At 41.4% G+C, this 19,931-nt stretch overlaps 1 protein-coding gene across 3 annotated transcripts in view; it reads left to right on the forward strand.

Moving 5' to 3' along the window:
• LOC125430457 (interleukin-1 receptor type 1-like) overlaps window positions 1–17,866 on the forward strand; it is a 27,256-nt gene extending 9,390 nt beyond the window's left edge. For all 3 annotated transcript variants that reach the window (XM_048492363.1, XM_048492364.1, XM_048492362.1), the window contains exons 5-9: window positions 2,315–2,501; window positions 3,240–3,402; window positions 5,959–6,024; window positions 15,419–15,586; window positions 16,590–17,866. In XM_048492363.1, the coding sequence (XP_048348320.1) occupies window positions 2,315–2,501; window positions 3,240–3,402; window positions 5,959–6,024; window positions 15,419–15,586; window positions 16,590–16,984 (979 nt within the window). In that variant the 3' untranslated portion in view covers window positions 16,985–17,866. The remainder of the gene's footprint in view (window positions 1–2,314; window positions 2,502–3,239; window positions 3,403–5,958; window positions 6,025–15,418; window positions 15,587–16,589) is intronic.
• Window positions 17,867–19,931: the final 2,065 nt, after the last annotated feature.

Genomic DNA, 19,931 nt, shown 5'->3' on the forward strand with positions numbered 1-19,931 from the left:
CAAATTTGGCAGCACTTGCTTAAAAAAGAGCTCCCCGCCACAGCACACCCTGGATAACTTCCCCATGGATTTTAATGGAACTTAATAAATGTGGATTCCTGAATAAATCTCAAATCTGAATATTATACCGGTATTGGAATTCACTGATATTTTTCAGCTCCATTGTACCCAAACCTAAAAAAAATTGATGACTTTTTTTTCATGCACAGTCCTAAAGAGCATCATTGTTACTTAGTAATGTTGCGGAGCAGCAGTGGCGTAGTGGCTAAGAGCAGGTGCACTCTGATCTGGAGGAACCGGGTTTGATTCCCAGCTCTGCCGCTTGAGTTGTGGAGGCTTATCTGGGGAATTCAGATTAGCTTGTGCACTCCCACATGCACCAGCTGGGTGACCTTGGGCTAGTCACAGCTTTTTGGAGCTCTCTCAGCCCCACCCACCTCACAGGGTGTTTGCTGTGAGGGAGGAAGGGCAAGGAGATTGTAAGCCCCTTTGAGTCTCCTATAGGAGAGAAAGGGGGGATAAAAATCCAAACTCCTCCTCCTCCTCCTCCTCCTCCTGCTTCTTCTTCTTCTTCTTCTTCTTCTTCTTCTTCTTCTTCTTCTTCTTCTTCTTCTTCTTTATACCCAAAAGTTTTGATGAACTGTGAAACTCTGATTTCTGCCTAGCCTTTTATGTGCTTGAAATTTGTGATTTGACCACATGAAGGTGCAACTTACACAGTTATAATACTCCCAAGTTAATGACCAAGTAATGTAACTTCTGGGTAGAGAAGCAAATTTTTAAAAATGATGTAAAATGTATGACATTTCAGTGAATTTATTTGGATCTTCTTGGTATTCTAGTTTGGAGAAACTGGTTTTTTGGCCTGTTTGAGGGAGAACTGTTTAGAGGTTATAACATTGGAACTCAAGATAAGGGGCTTAGTTATATGTAGTCTAATAATTATTTGCATGTTGGGACAGACTTCAGCAGCCATCAACAGCTACTTCAGAACAGTGTTCTGGTTGGGGGCACCTTTCCAGACCTGAAACCCATCTTTCACTCTCAAGTGCCAACAGGTGTCATCACAGTCTGATAATATTACAGTTACAGGATGGAAAAAGGAAAAGCCAGTGTTGTGATCATATCAATGGGAAAGGGAAGTCATTGGAGCAAGCATCTGTAAAGTCTTGTAAAAGCAACGAGAGGTGGTCAGATGAAACTGGGGGTGACGGAGAATTTTTGCATGTTTTTTTTAAATTTACATTGTGTACCTGCTCCCTTTCTGGCCTCATAAGGGTCACCAAGGCAATTAACAAATCAAAGCATACATAATAAAAATCCCATCTTAAAGATCATTAAAACCATCAAAAACACATAATTAAAACAATTAAAACCAGAGGTAAAAACAAAGACACAAAAATAACAATGACAGCTTGTACAGAATACTGAAGGACTGACTGTCATTGGTGGAGTTGCCAGGCTGGGCTGGGGAGACGAAAGAGAAAGCCAGGAAGTTGTGCTACCCACTTCTGAGTGACTGCCTTACTCTCCTGCTGCTCTTCTCTGCATGTAGATAATGAGCAGAAGCAATGACTCCCTTGCTCTCTATGTACTCACAGCAGACCGCAGTGCAACTGAGGGGAGCAGAGCACCCATGGCTTTGAAGAACATGTAGCTGGATACAGGTTCCTTACACCAACTGTACATGGGTTTATGGAAATAGGCAAGTCAGGATTTGAGACACTTCATTTGTTAATTGTTTATAGCAAGGGCAACCTTTGACTTCCTTTCTTTAAGAGGAAAAATCTATTGGTCAGCCTGAGCAGCAGCAAGCCTTTATTGGCATAGACAACAGTACAACAATAGTAAAAAACTGATTAAAAACATATAAAATACAGGAAATAAATGTCAAGTGGAAGGAAAACTTCTGGCATTTCGTAATTGGTCAGCATGACAGAAACCTGTGTATCAAATACTTTGAGCATTCTTAAAATGCTATGCACATGCTGTTTAAAATTATGGTAGTTGACAGTACTAAGAAGGCTGTGTCTCTTTTCTGTTGCGCAGAGTGGTAAGCTGTGGTGGGATATGGGATATTATCACTCCCAAAGGGACAAGTTCTAAAGTCTACTGAGGCTGTCTGCTTTCCCAAAGTAAATATGCTGTGGTAATATGATTCCCTCTCATAGTATAAATAAAGGTACATTTTTCAGCATGCTCCTATTCACGGGGTGGGGTGAGGAAAAGAAGTTGCACATTCTAAGGATGTTGATGAACTAACATCCTTTTTTTAAGTGAGCTAATTTCTGTGTTTTGTTTTGTTCTTCTGTAGGAATTCAACACACTGCAGCAAAATGTATTTTAAATTAACAGTCTTTCAAAACAGCAGGGATTCATGTTTCAATGGCAAGTTTGCCCTCACTCAGTATGTGTTCACAACATTAAATGGAAAGATTGTGTGTCCTGATTTGAATTATTTTAGAGAAGAAAACCCGATTTTAACTGTTCTCTGGTACAAGGTAAAAGAGGCTCACCTTGTGCACCCCCCAGTTTTCTCCCAAGTTTAGGACTCTGTTGTATTTCTCAGTGATAATAATTCAGCCTTGTCCATTGTATGATTACATGCAGGATAGGACATAATTATGACAAAATATGAAAATCATATGAGGGCCAAGCCTAAAATATCTGAAAGGGTTATAGGAAAAAGTGTATTGTATGGGTGAATCGCATATAGCTGAACTATAGTGATTAAAACTGGTAGACTCTAATCTGAAGAGCCGAATTTGATTCCCCATTACTCCACATGAGTGGTGGACTCTAATATGGTGAACTGGATTTTTTACCCCGCTTCTACTCCTGAAACCTCCTGCGTGACCTTAGTCTAGTCAAAGTTCCCTCTGAACTCTCTCAGCCCCTCCTACTTACAATGTATCTGTTGTGGGGAGATGAAGGGAAGGAGTTTGCAAGTCGCTTTAAGAATCCTTACAGACAAGAAAAGTGGGGTATATACCCAACCTCCTCCTCCTATTATTATTATTATTGAATTTCAAAACCTTAACAAGAATATGGGAGTATTAGAGAGCAAGTTGTTGTAAAATATACTGGTGTTTGTTCCTAATATTCTGAGAACTAACCCTCAGATCCAAATGTATTAGGTTGAAGTCTATCAAGCAGAATTCAGTATAGATTAGTCTTTAATGTTACATGGTTTCAATTACATGCTGTTATCATGCACCTTTGTGATTTTTTTTCCTTAGGATTGCAAGTTAATTGAGGATAGAAGATTTGAGCCTTTAGATAACTATCTTATGATTGCCAACATAACCATGGAAGATCAAGGAAACTATACATGCCGAATGCCATACTATTACATGGGAAAACAATATAATGTTTCAAGAGATATTACTCTGAACGTTACAGGTAAACCTTTTTTTTATTTGCAGTAGCTCTGGGCTGGGATCTTAGGTACAGCAAGAAGCTCAAATTGTATATTATTACTTGCGGTGTATCCCAAGTAACAAGGTTGGGATGACAGAAGTGTTCTTAAATGAAATTAGTGTAGGGATGTAAAATTTCCAGAAATCTGAAGCTTAAGGAAAATGAAAATGTTGTGGAAAACTGAAATATATATGCAATATTTTTCTGCCAATCTTAAACTTCTTTTACTGGTTTAACAACATAAAAAGTGTCATTTTGAAAACTGTACTGTTTGGTGTTTATGAAATTTAAAAGTCTAAAGGTCTTCATTTTCTATAAGAAAAACCGCAAGTATGATGAACAATTGAGAAAGAACTGCAAACTGCTGCACCTTATGCTACTGTACAGCATGTCTTAATTTTTGCAATGAGAGGTAGGAGAAAAATAGATTTGAAAGTAGAAAAATTCTGTAATAAAGAAAATGTATTTTGACAGAAGCACACTACTATAGTCCTAACAGGTAGAACTACGTACATATTTATATGTTAAATTAAATGCTAAAATTGAATAATTTTAGTAATGTATTGACATTAAACACATTAGTATATTATTTTTTGCCAACATCAGTTACATTTAAACAAAAATATTAAAGTATTGTATATGTCTGTAGTCATAGACATTGTCATTATCTGATGTCCTACTGTACATTCTTAATAAAATCTTGTCCTTTATTTCACTAATTCCAAAAGGGGGAAAAACATATCAGTTTTTTCCTACTGTTCTCCCAAATTTCTGTTTTTTTCCTCAGATTTTTTTAATGCTTTATGGTTGAATGAAAAAATATTACCTTTAGAAGGACTTTACTCATTCTGAAAGAGAAACCTTTTAATAGGAGTTTATCACTGCTAGATTGGGCAATCCCCTTTCTTGAGCCTTTGCAAATAGGTTTCCTAAGAGGTCACTCTTTCTATGATCATTGCATAGTGGTTAATCACCTTGCAGAGAAATACAGGAACAATTCAGGGGGAAGACTTTATGCTTCATTCCTTGATCTGAGGAGAGCCTTTGATTTGGTCACAAGGGATCTTTTATGGCGTAAACTGGAGGCCAGCCGCATCATTGAGGGGCCGGGGACCCACAGATTGGCCTCTGCTGAGTGTAGAGGCCAAATAGGGACATATGGGGTAATACGGTCCCGAAGGTGCGAGGGTCCCAGGCCGCGTAAGGCATTAAAGGTCAAAACCCATACCTTGAAGATGATTCGGAACTCGACTGGGAGCCAATGCAAGTGGCGTAACACAGGCTGGATGTGATCCTGGAAGGCGCCGCCTGTGAGCAGTTGAGCCGCCGCATTTTGGACCAGTTGTAACTTCCGAATCAACCGCAGGGGAAGTTTCGTGTAGAGCGAGTTACAATAGTCTAACCTGGAGGTGACCGTTGCATGGATAACAGTGGCTAGGTCCGTCTGGGAGAGGAAGAGAGCCAACCGCCGGGCCTGACGGAGATGGAAAAAAGCAGCCCGGGTTGTAAGGGCCACCTGGGCCTCCATTGAAAGAGATGAATCCAGGTGGACCCCCAGGCTGCGAACAGAGGAGGTTGGCGCCAATGAGACCCCCTCCCACACCGGCGGCTGGAAATTTCCAACCACTCGCTCGCGATAGTAGAGTGATGGCTTTTTAAATTGTTGTTGTTGTTTGTTTTCCTTGCATCAAAGACTGCTTAGCGATAGGACTATTCGGAATGTAAAAACAGCAGCGGAAGGAAGACTCTTTCCCACCTACTCCTAAATTTCAGTTTTCCACTCCAGGTTTCAGATATGGTGCATTGTCACTACACCAATGAGAGCCACTGTTGTGTAACAGATAGAGGGTTGGACTAGGATCTAGGCTTGAATCCCTACTCTGCCATGAAAATTTGCTGGGTGCCCTTGGGCCACTCACACGCATTCAGCCTAACTTACCTTACAGGGTGGTTGTGAAATTAAAATGGAAAGGAGAACCACGTAAGGTGCTTTCAATCCCTATTTGGGAGAGTGGTGGGGTAGAAAGGAAGTAAATAATATTTAATGTGAAAAATACCTAAACAGTTATGGCTTTTGAGGTGTATACAAATTCCACTCATTAACTGTCATCACCTCAGTCTTGGTTCTCCATTGGACTGGATTACTGTGAACCAGAAAGAAGAGGAATGATTTATTCCTTTTATTAAATATTTTATGTTTCTTTTGTCCACATTAATGACTCAAAGTGCCTTACACAATGAAATGTGTAAAGAATATTACAGAATATTATAGTGCATACAACCCAGAAGATTCCTGGTATAGTTGTGAAGTCAATGATGAATCACAAAGATACCTTTGGCAGAGCTTGTTCTACGAACATGGCTCATGCAGGTCCAAAGACTTTTCGAATACCCAGAGAAAGGGGTGGGGCAGATTTTTAGTCCATTTTCTTCCCACCCTAAGCTTAACTGTGTCTACAATTCTAAAATGTACAAAATTGCCATATTTGCCAATGAAACTGGTGCCATAAGTAAGTGCCTCTTTTTTTTTACCCCTAGAAAGCCTGCCAAAGAAGCCTCCAGAAATTTTTTTCCCAAGAAACCATTCAATTGAAGTAGATCTTGGTAAGCAACCTTTTTGTAAAGACTGATGATTGTAAAGACAATTGTAGAGCCCCATCCAGAGGCCAAATCAACCTGTGGGAGCGGTGGGCGGCCTTTTGGGTAGTGCAAGTCTATTAAACCCAGTGGGGGTTTCTTGGTGATGGGGAGGTTTCACACTTGCACAGCCTATCTGCACAACTGAGAAGCCTCTGTGGGGATGGCGGCTGGCCCCCTACTCTTGGATGGGGCTGCCTTGTAGAAACCTTTTTTTGGCCTATTGTTCTCATAGTCATCGTTGATAGCTCAGGAAGCCTCCCAGTTCAAACTTTCTGAAGTGTTTATGCTACGCCTTTCCTAGTAACCGAGGACATACTTTCTTTCCTTGAAAAATGTAAGCACAATTCCTCTTCCAAACTTTGAAGTGGCTTGTGAACTGAAAGTGACATTGGATGCAGTCCATGCATTTCCTTCATTGCAGCACCACTCTCTCTGTGTGTGCTGCTAGATATTTGATATTTGTCGCCCTTTTGGTTATATGGAACTCTGAGCTTCAGTGAAGAAGACCAGCTGCTCTTTCCCTGAGATCAGCAGCAGATTTTTCCCAGTAACACAAAGTTGCTAATGATGCAGAGAGAGAGCAAAGGTGACTAAACATGGATTTACAGAGCATTGATTTCTCTTTGAAGCCTGTGGACCTCTGTTTCCTGGCGACATTATGGGAAGGAATTGTTTTGAATGCTTAGAAAGCTCAAAGACAAGCTGGCTGGCACTAAATCACATAGCTGGCATATGTCTGTAAAGTTTCTTATTTTCTTTGTAGCATTCCTCAAATCTATTCTTAAAACTCTGTGGAAGTATAAGCTGACTCGATTCTTTGATTCCTATGGAGCTCTATTTGGTTTCCGTTTTAATTGGCATGCTTTGAATTTTGCCTAGTAGAGGGAGGTGCTCTGACTCTTGGGTATAGAGGGAAACAGTTTGTAATTTAATAATATAACACTGTTGTGGATTTTTTTAGGTTCTAATATTATAATTGACTGCAATACATCAGGTGCCGAAGTAGATCATGTGTTCTGGACAGTAAACAATTCCTATATTGATCAGTATTACAAGCATTGCAAAACTGTTTTTGAAATTTATGAGTAAGTAGGCTTTTCCATATGTGCAAAGACTTGAAAATGTCTCTGAACAAGATACTTAATTTTTAATATGGTAATGCTTTTGCCCTTTATGATATGGAAATTGATGTTTTGATTTGTAGAGATCTTCAAACAGTTGTAATATTTGCTAATCTGAAATGAATAAACATATTCATTTTGGTTCTCCATTGAACTGGATGACTGTGAACCAGGAAGAAGAGGAATGATTTAATGTGGTATTAGCTTCTAGAGAGCAGTAGGAATCAACTATTGTCCACAAACCGGATGCTCTTGTCCACAACTATTGTCCACAAACCGGATTCTCTTTCATCTGGATTCCAGCGCCCTTGCCTTTTAATTAAATGCCTGGCCACAACTTCACTTCCAAGGATAGAGGAAAATGCTTTCAAGTTGGAAGAAACATTGACAATACTTTAACGTTGCATCTTATTTTTAGAGTTTATGAGGCTCACAAGGACTTATTAAGGGGAGTGGGGATCTCATTGTTCCCTCCTTTATTATATCCTTTTTCTCTTTCCTGAAAATTCCCCTATACTCTCAATTCCCCTTTTTCTGATTCCTTCTCTCCTTTCCATCTGTCAGTCAACCTAACTTTCTCCACCCACTGTCTTCAGCTTTTCTTTCTTCCTTCCCTCAGGACCTCTCCCTGGGAAAACAATGGCCTAGCTGCCTGGTGCTAACTAAGCTGGACACAGTGTATAACAGATTTCTCTCTGTGATAACGCCTCTGAAGATGCCAGCCACAGATGCAGGCGAAACGTTAGGAACAAGATCCACCAGACCACGGCCACACAGCCCGGAAAACCCAACACAACCAGTAAGCTAGACCTGTTTGCGTGGGTGAGGGGAACCTGCAAGAGCTTGTGCAGGGGGACCTCATTTTGTCCTACACCCCTCTCCTCCCACTATTTCCTCTTTCCCTTATCCTAGAAACTCCCAATTTCCTCACTTTTTCCTACTTCCTTTCCTCCTTCACATCCACCTACAAAACTACTTTTTATCTGACCTAGTCTTATTCAGTTAATTCATTTATATCCTGCTTTCACCTTTCTTGCCTTGCATTGGGCTTGGGTGAATTGGGCTTAGTCCTTCTGTCAGAGGGCTGGGTAGGCCAAGTGTAGGTGGAAAGCTGTGTGCACACGGGGAGATGTCTGGATGCTCTTAATGATCTGCCTTGACCCTACATGTGAGGTAAATTAGGCTGAGAATATGTAACTGGTCCTAAGACACTCAGTGAGTTTCCAGGACAGAATGGGAGTTGAGGTCCTGGTCTGAAATCACTGCACCACACTGGCTTTTGTGGAGTGAACTGTTGTTGAACCGTAGCAATCAGCCAAACCTAGGAAAATAATGTAAGTCATGTGGTATCAAATCACCAGGACTGGCTCCAATGAGTCCTCCATCAAAAGCCAAAATAGAAGCCAAAACAACCCTGTCCCCTCCCTTGCCTTTCAGAAAAAGAAGAAGAGTTGGATTTATATCCCCCCTTTCTTTCCTATAGGAGACTCAAAGGGGCTTACAAACTCCTTTCCCTTCCCCCCTCACAACAAACATCCTGTGAGGTAGGTGGGGCTGAGAGAGCTGTGACTAGCCCAAGGTCCCCCAGCTGGCATGTATTGGAGTGTACAGGCTAATCTGAATTCTCCAGATAAGCCTCCACAACTCAAGCGGCAGAGCTGGGAATCAAACCCGATTCCTCCAGATTACAGTGCACCTTCTCTTAACCACTACGCCACTTCTGCTTCTGTCTTTACTGACAGAATCCACACCTCTTCCAGTTGCCTAGCAAAGGCCCTGAAGGCTTTTGTTTCTTAAATCTACAGGTTCTCCTTTTAACATTTTGGCATTGTTCAGTTTTGTAGAAAGATCTGAATTGTTAGTTGATTTATGTATTCTCGGATTTTGCTGATTTCACTATACATGTGGGGAGACACAACACTTCCCTTTCTTAGCCTTTTATCCCTGCTGCTGTCTGTTGCTCATGATAATTCCTCCCACCATCTCCACTCAGCAAGGCTCCTGGGGATCTCGCTGAGGCTCCCTCCCCACCATTGGTGCTCTTACCCTGTTTCCCTGAAAATAAGACAGTGTCTTATATTAATTTTTGCTCCCAAAGATGGACTGTGTCTTATTTTCAGGGGATGTCTTATTTTTCCGCTCCACAGCTGCATGCTCTGGTCAACAGGCATGCTTCCAAACAAAAACTTTGCTACATCTTACTTTGGGGGGATGTTTTATATTTAGCACTTCAACAAAACCTCTACTACGTCTTATTTTCAGGGGATGTCTTATTTTTGGGGAAACAGGGTAGTTGTGAACTTGAACTTTATAGCAGTTTCAAACAGCTATGAGGTCCAGAAGGAAATTACCAGTGTGTGATTGCAGGTTACATTTAACAAATTGAAAGTTTATTTATATATATGTTCTTAAGCTTAAACATTTCAATGCATGATTTACAACAAATAGGACAAACTTAGGCAACTCTGGCCTTTTCCCCACTTCAAAAGTGAAAGGGCAGGGGACCCCTGCTCCATGTTCGGCACACGGTTTCAAAAAGGTGTACTTCCGACCAGGATCCGAAATGATGCGCACTGAGGGGTGGGAGGAGCAGCAGAATCGGGGTGACTGCGTTATCGCTGCATTGTCACTGCTGGTGTAGTGGGGAGTGCTGCAGGACTCCGGGGTATTTGCCGTGAGGAGCGCGCATCTAATGGTGGGTGGGGAATCGACCAATGTCTGCTGGGAACTTTCACATTTCATCAATCCATTCTCTTACTGGTCTTACTCCTTTACATTTCTGAGACCCTATTAGGATTTTACTCCACATTCCTTCTCAACTTACCTCACAATTTAAGGAAACACACATACAACATTTTAAAACACTACACAATATGTGCAAACTGCCCTCTCTATTGAACCTAAAGGGAAACACATGGAAAAGCTATCTGTCTCAGCATTGGCATAACATGGAGCTGCAGAGTGGGGTTTAAAAAAAAAACGAACAGCGTTTGTTCTGTGCAAACAAGCAATCTATAGTAGCCTCTGGTGAAGGGGTATATGGTCTGAAAATTACAGCCAGTTAGCAGGAAGTTCTAAATATATTGAAGGGGTGACATATTCCTCATGTACTCAGAACTGTGTATACAGAGAAGGGACTGGATGATCACCTTTGTTCTTGTTTAAATGTTGCATTTTTTTCTGTTGTCTTTTCATAGGGATGAGATTTTTCTCAAAGGAAAGTCTTTTTTAAGAGTAAGACTGAACATTTCAAAAGTCAGCGACAAGGAATATGAAAATGTGTTTGTGTGTCATGCCTTTAATTCTTTTGGTCAAATGGCAGCACATGTTACACTGAGGCACAGAGGTACAAGTGTCTTCATCTTTTTCCACTTACAGTTTTATTTTTCATGTTCTTGTATGACTCGTTTTCCAAGGTACTCAGGATGGTGTATCAGGTTTTCCCATAATCCATTTGATCTAAGGCAAGCTGATACAGAATGAATGGCTCTTGGTCACCTAGTGGGCTTCACAGCTAACCGAGGAGTCAAAGTTAAATCTTCCAAGCATATAGTCCACGACTGTAACCTTACACCACCCTGGCACTCTTTATTCCAAACTGGTGTTTGTACACTGTTCTGTAATCTGATGTATAGAAATAACAAGCTTTTAAATTATTAAATTTGTGGATTGTTTTGAATCCTACATTCTCTGTGTTACATAACAAAATAGATAGATGATCCAGTCCTTAGTAATTTTCTTTCCCTTCCCTTCATGTGTTCACTTCTCTCTTTCAGATTCTTGTCATTTTGACCCCTTTCCACTGTCAACCTTTCTTCGGCCCCTTCTGCACGTGCAGAATCATGCACTTTCAACCCACTTTCACAATTGTTTACAAGTGGATTTTGCTATTCCGCACAGTAAAATCCAGCTGCAAAGTGGATTGAAACTGCATTATTTTGCATGTGCAGAAGGGGCCTTCCTATATGGAGAACTGCAGTTGTGTTAGGGCTGGAATCCAACCCCAAACAGCATCATTTTCAATGGTGTTTAAACTAGGGAGCCCAGATCCTCCTTTTAAATCCACCTTAAAGGGAGAATTTGGGGTCCCCAGTTTAAACAACGGGCCTTTCCCCACTTTCGTCCTTCCCCTCTATGCCACGCGCTGCTCTCAGCACGCAGCATCCCGGGCGTGCGCCCGGCCGTCCCCACAACCCTGCGCTCTGCGCGGGGCCATGAAAAGGCGCCATTGAGAAGAGCGCTGAGGGGCGCGACAGCAGCAGCTTCGGGGTGGCTGCGCTGTCGCCGCCCCTCTCAGTGGGGAGTGCTGAGGGACCCCGTACTACTCTCCTCGAGTAGCGCGGGGCTTAAGGGAAGTGTGGAAAGGCCCAACATTGAAAGTGATGCTATTTTGGGGTGGATTCTCCCCTACCCTGAAACAGCATCCCTTTCAATGTTAAAACTGGGAACCTCAGATTCTCCCTTTAAATCCATGCCGAAGGGGGTGGATTTAATAATAATAATAGTATTAGGCATTGAGAGAATAAAAGAAAGAATCAAGCAATGGCAGGAAGAGAGTGGATTTTAAAAGAGAATTTGGGGAAATTTAGGGGGTGCCTGTTGTCAGGGGTGCAATTATTAAGATAGCAGCACCAAAATTTCAGAGTATCTTCGTGAGACCCTACTGATGATACCACCCAGGTTTGGTGAAGTTTGGTTCAGGTGGTCCAAAGTTATGGACCCTCAAAGGTGTAGCCCCTGTTACCCAGTTTGACAGTATAAGAACGTTTTTTTTAAAAGAAAATCTCCACCAGCTGCTAAGAGTGTAACAGCACACAAATGTCTTAAAATGGCGATGGGGAAAATAACTTGGCTTGGCAATGCTTTGGGAAAACAACTCACTTGGCAATGCGAGAGGCAGACTGGGAGGGGATCTTTTAGACTATGTATACGGGGAAATATAGCATGGAGCATTCCGCAGAATAACACAAGGAGTCCAAATTGAGTTTAAAATGTTTATATAAATTTGGTTTCAAACACACATACAGAAAGATATGGAGGCACATACACACAAGTTTCTAGAGATATAAAAATGTGAGAAAAATAGGTTTGGATGATAGAGAGGGAATTGGGAAGCAGCAGGGTGATACGTTGCCTAATGGTTCCAATGCAGCAGATGAAGTAGAAGACAGGGCCTCTATGCCAAGGGAGGTTCAAGTTAGAAATGAGCAATGAGCTTAAGGTGAGCAGGGCTTTTAAAGGGTGGATCGCTAGTTTGGCGGGAAAGGAGACCCTTTGCATTAAATTTCATTTCTTACAGCTGTGCTGGCTTGCAGGGGCTGAACTAATCAATAGCTGTATCTATTGTCCTAAACCCAGGGGTTGGTAGCCAGTTGTTTCCTTGATTACATTAGCAACACCTTGAATAGGTGGTCCGAAGAGCGAGTCTCTGGCTATTGTAATTAAGCTGAGGCAGCAAGATTAAATCAGGGATGGGAGCACTTAGGTGCTTTTAGGAACAGCTGAAGGGAAGGAAGATTGCAGCATCTCAATTCAAGGGGTATTTTACATTTGCAACTCTAATGATTGTAGCTCTGGCTTAGGTGTGAACATCAAGGAGCAAATGAGTAGTTTTATTTCCTACTGACTGTTTGCTATTCTTTGGGCTTGCTGTTAGCCCATTTTATCCTGCGCCATACCATATATATTTGTTAGACTTAATATCACTCAGCAATATATATATATCTCACATATACTTTGTATTTATAAATATCCCACTTGGATGCATGATTTAAAATGTGGGGTGGAAGGGGTACATAACACCCCCATCTCCTATTAGCTCCCATTAGAAACAATGGGGAATGGGGGCACTCCCTTTGGGAGTCCATAACTTTGGACTCCCTAAACCCGTGGTGGCGAACCTTTGGCACTCCAGATATTATGGACTACAATTCCCATCAGCTCCTGCCAGCATGGCCAATTTGCCATGCTGGCAGGGGCTGATGGGAATTGTAGTCCATAACATCTGGAGTGCCAAAGGTTCGCCACCACTGCCCTAAACCAAACCTCACCAAACCCAGGCCATATCATCAGGAGAGTCTCCCAAAACATCCCTGAGATTTTGGTGGTGCTAGCCTAAAATTTGCGCCCCCTGCAGGCCAAAAATGGAAAAACACTGAAAATACAAAATCCGCCACAAACGAACCTGCATTTTTGTTGCCCACCACAAGGTGGCACCCTGGGCAGCTGCCCACTTTGCCCAGTGGGAGGAACGCCTCTGCTCAGGATCCTCCTCAAAGCTATACTCCTCTCCTTATACTCTGTCGGCCATCCTATAACTGTCACTCTCTCAGGTCAACAGTCGAATTCTTTTTGGAACCCCTTGTCAATTAGGGTTATTAGACTGGTATAAGGCATTTACAGTTAGCTGTTCATCACATCAGCTCTATGTATCACTTCTGACAATGCTATCATTCCTGTATCACATACCTAGAGAAAGGAATGGGTGGGTTGAGTTGTTTCCTGTGCCTGGGCAGCATATGTTCTTGATCTAGTTAAAGATAAATTGCACTACTCCACTCTGTTATGAGTCTTTCATGTTCCTGTAATAGGAGTAATTTTTAGCAAAAAGCCATCTTCCGATGCAAGATTGGAAGCAGTCTGAAATAATTTGTGACAAGCAAGAAAACAAATTGCAAGTTGGGTTTTTCTGGATGCTTTTGTTTTTCTTGTCTAACAGATCTTTTTCCTTTCTCTGAATTGAGGTAGTTCCAGATTTTCAGGGACCACTGATTAGAATGTTTGTAGCGGGATTTCTGCTAACAACAGTTGCTATATTATTCTACAGTTTCTTCAAGATAGATATTAATCTCTGGTATCGGAGTTTGCACTGTCCTTTGGCAACTAAAGGAGGTATATTATTGGATGTAGTTTGCTAAGGGTTTAGCTCTAGAAATCAATGAAGTCTGAAAACCATCTGTAAAATCTGGAGAATAACACTTAATAAAAACGGTTTGGATTTGGGAAAACAATTTTATAGAATGTCCTAAAATTATTAAATTATTATTTGAATGCAGTATGTAATGAACAGCGGTTTCAGGTAACTTGATTAGATGCATATATTGGGCTCATCATTGTCAGAATGGTCTCACTGTTTTCTCCTGAGTTTGCAGACTGCAGGATTTTGAGTTTACAAACTTGATGGAAGAATGAGTGAAAGATTTCCAAGTCTGGCGGCAAACAGAGATTTTCAGTTCTCGCAAGATTTTATTAGAATTAAAAACACTTTTAGGTTAGCAATGATAGTAATTTTGGTCACCCAGTATATCTTGAAACATGACTGCCTTGTCAATAGCACAAATCCATAATAATAATGAGAATAATAATGAGAATAATATTTAATAATATTCTTCCCTCCCCTTGCCAAAGCAGAGCCAAGAACAGTTTACTATAAGGATAAAACAAATCTTTAGAGACAACAAAATGACCAAAAATATTAAACACAAGCAAAAATAACTGCTCTTTACTAATGGCTTATTATTGTCTGTCAACCCCCAATACTGAAACACTCAGATTATATTTCAGACAGCAGAGGGAATAACAATACAACTCAGCCTGGTAAAACAAAGAACTTGGGAGGCTGGAAAAAAAAACTTGAAGAGAGTAGCAAGCAGGTAGGAAGGCATAAAGGTCCGGGCCAGTGAATAGAATGCCATAGATCTAAACCCATTGCTGTCCTTAACCATACAGTTCTATGCAAATGCATCTGCCTTGACTTCCTCCCCCAGATCCTAATAATTAGCAAAGAAATTGTGGTTTGTTGAATTGAAGATCCCTTGTGTTCCTTAAAGGACTACAATGTCCAAAGTTTTCTTGAAAGAGAGAATGGCTATTAAAACAGTTTTAACATGTAGTGTAAATATAGGTGGGTTTATGTCTGGACCTTAACCCTCTGAACAGAATAATAGAACAGAACAGAACTCTATCACACCCTATAAACAGAAGAAAGTACATGGTTATGCTCAAGTAACATCAGAAAAGTAGTATTAGCATCTTTGTATCTTAACTGTGACTGTACTGGAGTATTAAAAACATACATGCAGCATTTAAATTTCTGGATTCTTCATTTTATTACCAGATTTTCAAGGATATCCTTCGTGGTATAGGTTGAATGGTAGTATGTGGTTTCTGACTCCTGCCTCTGAGTAACTGGAAACAGAATTGGAAAAATAAATGTTAAACATCTTTGTTCATTATAGTTTCAGATGGGAAGACCTATGATGCCTTTGTCTTATACACAGTTGGCAATACGGTGGCTTGTATGGACAGCCTAGATAATTTTGTTCTAAAGCTGCTACCTGAGGTTTTGGAGCAACAGTGTGGATATAAGCTTTTTATAGTTGGAAGAGATGACCTACCAGGACAAGGTATGTTTAAGATACCAAAGGACCCCCCCCCCCCCCAATTGAGAAGTCACTGGTTTCTGAAATCATTTCTGCAATTGCATCAGCTGCAAATATTTACTTCTTCTTTAGACCATTTCTGTGCTGCCTTTCCACCCAGTTCAGGGTCCCCAAGCTGGTGGACAGTAAGCCATGAATACACAAAGATGGAGGAAAACTAGCAAGAGTTGGTGAGGGAATGCCAAATAAAACAAAAAAGACTCCATCTGCTAGGAGAAGTGAAGGATAGAGGGAGACTGGCAAATCTTCCTGGAGAGAGCATTCCAAAGTTTTCTTGCCATGACCAAGAGGACCCTTTCTCAGACTGCCACCCATCCGACGGTAGAGCTGATGCAATTATGGAAAAATTTACATATCTTTTTTCCATGCACAGCCTGATTCATAGGAGAAATTACATGTTGGGGATGGGGACAGGGAAAGATTGCTGATCACATGTGTAGCTCAAATAAAGCTTTCCACACGAGAAGAACCAGAAGAGTTACCTCATTCTGCAGGACACTAAATGAACTTTGTATGACTGAGTGGATGTGAATGCACCATAAGTGTATGTAGCTTTTAGTGTATTCATTGGGATCTCATGACAGGGTACACACTTATTCCTACATGGAGATGGTTCCACTTTACAGAACAGCACTGCCTTTCTTATTTTCTTAGGAAGCTTACTTGAGATACCAGCCTGGTCATCTAATTCAATTTGTTCCTGTTCACTCATATCTATAGTGGCTGTCCAAGGCCAGAGGCAGAGGTCTTTTGGATGCCTTTTAACCTTAGATCTTTTACCTAGAGTTGCTGAGGATTGAACTGGAGACCTTCTGCATTCATAGGTTGTCACTGAGGTCTGGAATGTTGAATACTGTTCTCTTTGACCACAGGAGAAAAAGTCTTAATTGAGCTAAGACCATTGCTTCTGATTGATGAGTCTTTTTGTTTAAGTCTGTGAATTATTTTTATTTTTTTAAATTTACAGCTACAGTCAGTGTAACTGAAGATACTATTAAACAAAGCAGAAGGCTTATGATCATTTTGGAGCCAGAACTATCAAGTTGCAGCAGGCTGGAAGAAACGTCAGAGCAGCAAATAGCCGTGTACAATGCACTTATTCACTGTGGTATTAAAGTGATACTAATTGAGATGGAAAAGATACGGGACTACACGAACATGCCAGAGTCGATTCAATACATTAAGCAGAAGCATGGGGCAGTCCGGTGGAAAAAAGACTTTGCAGAAAAATCTCAGTTGGCGAATACACAATTCTGGAAAAATGTGAGATATCAGATGCCGCCCAGAAGAACTGTGTCTCTTTCAGAAACCCACTTATTGCCACAGTTTCACAGCAATTCTGTAATGACTATCACAAGATGATGGCAACAATTGAGTCAACTGGACAAGGTCCACATCAGTCATATACCTAAAGTAAAGCATCCCAGATTAAATCCTTCAAAAAAAAAAATTAAACTCATATTGGAATGCTGAAATTCTGCAACAAATTGTCATGAGTGCAGTCCTATTTGGCATGGTTAGCTCATACAGTACATTTTCTGGGATAAGATTTAGACTGAGAAATTGTGGCATGCTCCAGGATGACAGGACTGTATGCTGGTACACATTCTTACATGTACAAATCATAAGGAGTTTGAAGTGTTAAACCAGAAGGAGGTATTTCCTTGAACAGAACTTGACAAGCAGTTGTTTCACTGCATCTAACTTGGTCTTCTTACTGAATGGAGGAGCAGTGGTACATAGGAGAATTATGATCTACAGTGTAGTCATCTTATGTTTGAGATCCAAGAAAGACCTGTGTACATCAGGCCAACCTAGCCATGGCCAACGGTCATCTTTAGACTTGATTATTGCAATTCACTTTATGCAGGGCTACCCTTGGGGTTGCTCTGGAAGCTTCAGCTGGTAAAAGAACGCAGCAGCGAGGGTCCTTACCCCATGGCAAGTGTATATTACACCAGTGCTGAAACAAGGTCACCTGAAATAGCTATTTATCATATCTTTATGTTTGTTAACATCTTTATTATATTCATATACTTGGTTTCTGTTTTTCTTTTATAATAATGCAGGCAATGGCACTTGATTTATAAGAGGAAATGGGCAAACTCTTGTTCCATTTTCTTGCTGAAAATTCAACCACTCCAAAGTGCTTTTTACCCCTACCAGGGAAACTCTATTATTATTTTAATTTTGTTTAATCACTCAGCTTTCAATTCTTTAGCTGGTTGTTGACCTTTCATTACAATTCGAGCCTCTCACATAGGCCTAGAACCGTGGTGGCGAACCTTTGGCATTCCAGATGTTATGGACTACAATTCCCATCAGCCCCTGCCAGCATGGCAATTGGCCATGCTGGCAGGGGCTGATGGGGATTGTAGTCCATAACATCTGGAGTGCCAAAGGTTTGCCACCACTGGCCTAGAACGCTGCAAAGTATCAGCATAGTATTCATCCAGATGCCAGCAGGGCTATCTTTTGAAACTGACTGACAGTTGATTTTGTCAATTTGAAACAGACTTCCCTCTGTGATACACCTCTGAAGATGCCAGCCACAGATGCAGGCGAAATGTTAGGAACAAGATCCACCAGACCACGGCCACACAGCCTGGAAAACCCACCAGAACCAATGGGTCAGTGAGCTTATCTGACAGTGTCACAAGATGGCCAGCTGACATCATAGAACCACCAAAAATTTGGCAGCTTGGGGTCAGTTTCACAGGAAGTAACTGTGGGGCCCATCCTTCCACACAGTTACTTCTTGAATATGTGAGTCATGCCATCAAGAAAACAAGCAGGAAATCTGGTCTGCAGATAAAGGAAGATTAGACTAGTACAAATGTGTATGGACTTTATGCACACTGACTTAAGGTTTAACCAAATGTCATGCAAGAGATCCATGATTAAGATCTCTGGTGATTTTGTAAAAAGCTAATTACTGATTATCTAATGTGGGCATTTTTGCTGGGATCAACTACAGTGCCCTACCAGTCATAATCTTGATATCATAATCATATCATGACATCATTATTTTCCCTCGTAAAGTAAGAATGCATAGCACAGCAACAGCAACTCGAATCTGATTAACTACAGCCCAGCCTTGGCATCACTAGCTGTCTCTTGCCTTGCAATGAACTTGCAGTCTTTGGAGCATTGCCCTTTTAAGAAAGTCCGAGAGACAGCTTACCTGAAGCCGAGCCTCAGAGCCTGCAGGGAAAGGAAAGGGTAAGTGAGTGAGGGGGACAAGGCGCTGTGCAAGTAAGTGCTGTGGTGCTTGCGAGTAATTGGGGCTCTGCGCGGGGGGGGGAGGGTTTTTTGTCTCCCGGCGCCATTTGGACCCCGTACGCCACTGGTTTGTCGTCAGAGCAGGAGGAGAAGTTAATATGTATTCACCTATTAAGCATGCTTACTATGTACAATCTGACACAAGCCTTGCCCTTCAGCCTAGTCATCCAGTGGTCTTATCTTGTCCTGCCACAAGCATCCTCCCTTGTGACTCATCTCATTCCTAGTAGAAAACAGATTTCTCATTTATCACAAGGAGAATTTATTTTCCTGCCTAATAAATTGCTTGTTCTTACTGCCTGCTCCCTGCCAGTTGAAGCGTCCAGAAACCCTATTATCTCTGCAACCCCATCAGATGTTATCCAGCAAAGACTTGTGTACTGTGTTGCCCTTGGGACTCCCCCGCATTTTTCATCTGGGCCCTAGCTTATTGAACTTAATATCCCAGGTAAAAGTTGTCCCCTTTTTCCAAACCACTGCCTAATTTCAGAGGGTTCAGATTTTGGCTTGAGGCCTGTAATCCAGGGGTGAAATGATGGGAAATCATAATCTACTGGCACATCCTCCTGTGCTTGCATCTACGCAAGTAGAAAATGTAATCCCTAGTCAAGCCCTCTGTGGTTCCTCCCTTTGGAGTTGCTTCACACAAAGACACCTTTCCTTGTAGCAAGGATGGAGTTTGCTTAACCCCACGAATTTTGGGGAGGGAGCTCTAACTGTTGAAAGCTTACACTCCCCAAATGTTGTTGTTCTCCAAGGTGTTACTGGACTTGAATCTAACTGTTCCACTGCAGACTAATGCAGATACCCTCTGAAACTACCTTAAAGGAATTTATACTCCTGTTTTGTATTACTGTTCTTCAGCATATAGAAAATGCAAGTACTGTGTTGAGGTAGAATATACCTTCAGCTAAAAAGCTTCACAAAAAAGGCCAGTAACTGGGAAAGCTAGGAATCATCAGGTTTCCTGTGTGCTTACACAATCAGTTTTTAGCAATAATTTGAGAGTTTTAAGGTGTCAGTTCCA

The sequence above is a fragment of the Sphaerodactylus townsendi genome, linkage group LG04 (assembly GCF_021028975.2).
Source record: "Sphaerodactylus townsendi isolate TG3544 linkage group LG04, MPM_Stown_v2.3, whole genome shotgun sequence".
NCBI classification, from domain to species: domain Eukaryota; kingdom Metazoa; phylum Chordata; class Lepidosauria; order Squamata; family Sphaerodactylidae; genus Sphaerodactylus; species Sphaerodactylus townsendi.